The 1,556-nt window shown below is 32.0% G+C and overlaps 1 protein-coding gene across 1 annotated transcript; it reads left to right on the top strand.

Annotated features, from left to right (window-relative positions):
- The first annotated feature begins 368 nt into the window (after positions 1-368).
- LOC129235148 (NADH dehydrogenase [ubiquinone] 1 subunit C2-like) lies at positions 369-978 on the top strand. The gene has a single exon (XM_054868838.1). It carries the CDS (start codon positions 478-480, stop codon positions 790-792), a length of 315 nt encoding a protein of 104 aa, XP_054724813.1. The 5' UTR covers positions 369-477; the 3' UTR covers positions 793-978.
- The last annotated feature ends 578 nt before the right edge of the window (positions 979-1,556 follow it).

The following is a 1,556-nucleotide window of genomic DNA, read 5'->3' as shown; positions in this document are numbered from 1 at the left end:
GATTAACCAACCGGTCGCTACCGGTCGTGCTCGTCGAATGTAAGCTTAGAAGGGACAGTGAATTGCAAGTTTAAAAAAAATAGGGTACATACTAGCCAGAATAGACAATTGCTTCTTCTTGGATATTTAAAAACGGTATTACTTTAATTTTAGTTTACGTTCGACGAGCTCGACCGATAGCGCCAGGTTAGTAAATCACGTGACAGCTAATGATCACGTGCACCAATTAACAGCTTAAAATGGTAACCGGTGAGGTAACCGATGGATAATAGAACGCTGCGGTTTGTAACCGGTTACTTATCGGTAGACCGGGGAGGTTTGTCGAACGCAACCATAAACGCATCGTTTTTAAAGATCTTCTTCCAAGGTTATTGATGCATTAACTGTTACCTGTAACATTGAAAAAAGTAAATAAAAAAAATTCTTGCATTGTTTACTGTTAAATTTGTACAAACTTATTTTTAAGATTAATTCACAATGACTGGGCCTTATGAGAAAGACAGTATTTTGACTAAATACTTTTACCACATTGGCTTGGGCCTAATGGGTGCTGGAACTCCTGTAGTACATAATTATTATCTTCGACGACCTTACTACTCTGGAATTCACCGACATATTGTGTTGGGTATCATTGGTATTTATTGCGGCTACTATATGGACGAATTTTTCAAAAGAAAGTTTGCTGAACGTGATGCTGTCATAAAACATTACATTGAACTTCATCCTGAAGATTTTGTCGACAAGAGGAGAAAATTTAAAGAAATTTTTGATGAATGGTATCCACAACGTTAACTTGAGAAATTTCTCTCAGTTGTAGGACTAATCAATTTAATTATATATTGTTTCGAATAAGGAATTGTAGTTTTTGTTAAGAGTGTCAGAACTTATTCCATGCATATTTTTGGATTCATCACACTCTGGTTTATTATGCTTAAATAAAATTACTGTGTAATATTTAGCATAATAATGCATGCGTTTCTTCTTTTAACACTGTTTCATAAGTTAAATTTCTAAAAATAAATAAGTCCGAAATTATTTTCAAATCCAAATTTCCTAACTATGTTAATATTTTTTTTAATATAGTTATTTGACCACATATACCAAGCAGATATAGTTATATAGTAAACAAATCACTTTTCAGCAGCTATGGAAAACAATCTTTTTTCTCATTCAGCACCAATCATGATAGCTTTTGTCCTAAAAGAAGTTGATAATATGTTGCCAATTTGGTTTCCTATATAAATGTCAAGCAGATTCAAAACTGAATTCATTAGTTGCTTTGATACACCAAAAAATATTTTCTGTTTTTCAGAAATTTCTCTTTTTAGCCAACTTTCACATAAAAGGTTTTTTTAAAATGAGGACATGAAATGTAGCTTAATGCATTGAAAAAATATCGAAAAATAACTTGTGTAATAAGATAAATTTTGTGCAATTATAAATTAAAAGTATGGTTTTAAGATGGGAAGAAATGTCTCTGTCTCCCCCAATTAATTTCCCTTAATAACTTTTGAGAGAATAATCTTGAACAAACTTCTTTTGTTCGAAAATCTTGG

The sequence above is a fragment of the Uloborus diversus genome, chromosome 2, assembly GCF_026930045.1.
Source record: "Uloborus diversus isolate 005 chromosome 2, Udiv.v.3.1, whole genome shotgun sequence".
Classification (NCBI taxonomy): Eukaryota; Metazoa; Arthropoda; class Arachnida; order Araneae; family Uloboridae; genus Uloborus; species Uloborus diversus.
The sequence above is the reverse complement of the archived record's forward strand: the minus strand, read 5'-3'. Positions and strand labels throughout refer to the sequence as shown.

Excerpts from the sequence above, each read along its gene's own strand:
- LOC129235148 (XM_054868838.1), top strand. The coding sequence starts at position 478 with ATGACTGGGCCTTATGAGAAAGACAGTATTTTGACTAAATACTTTTAC.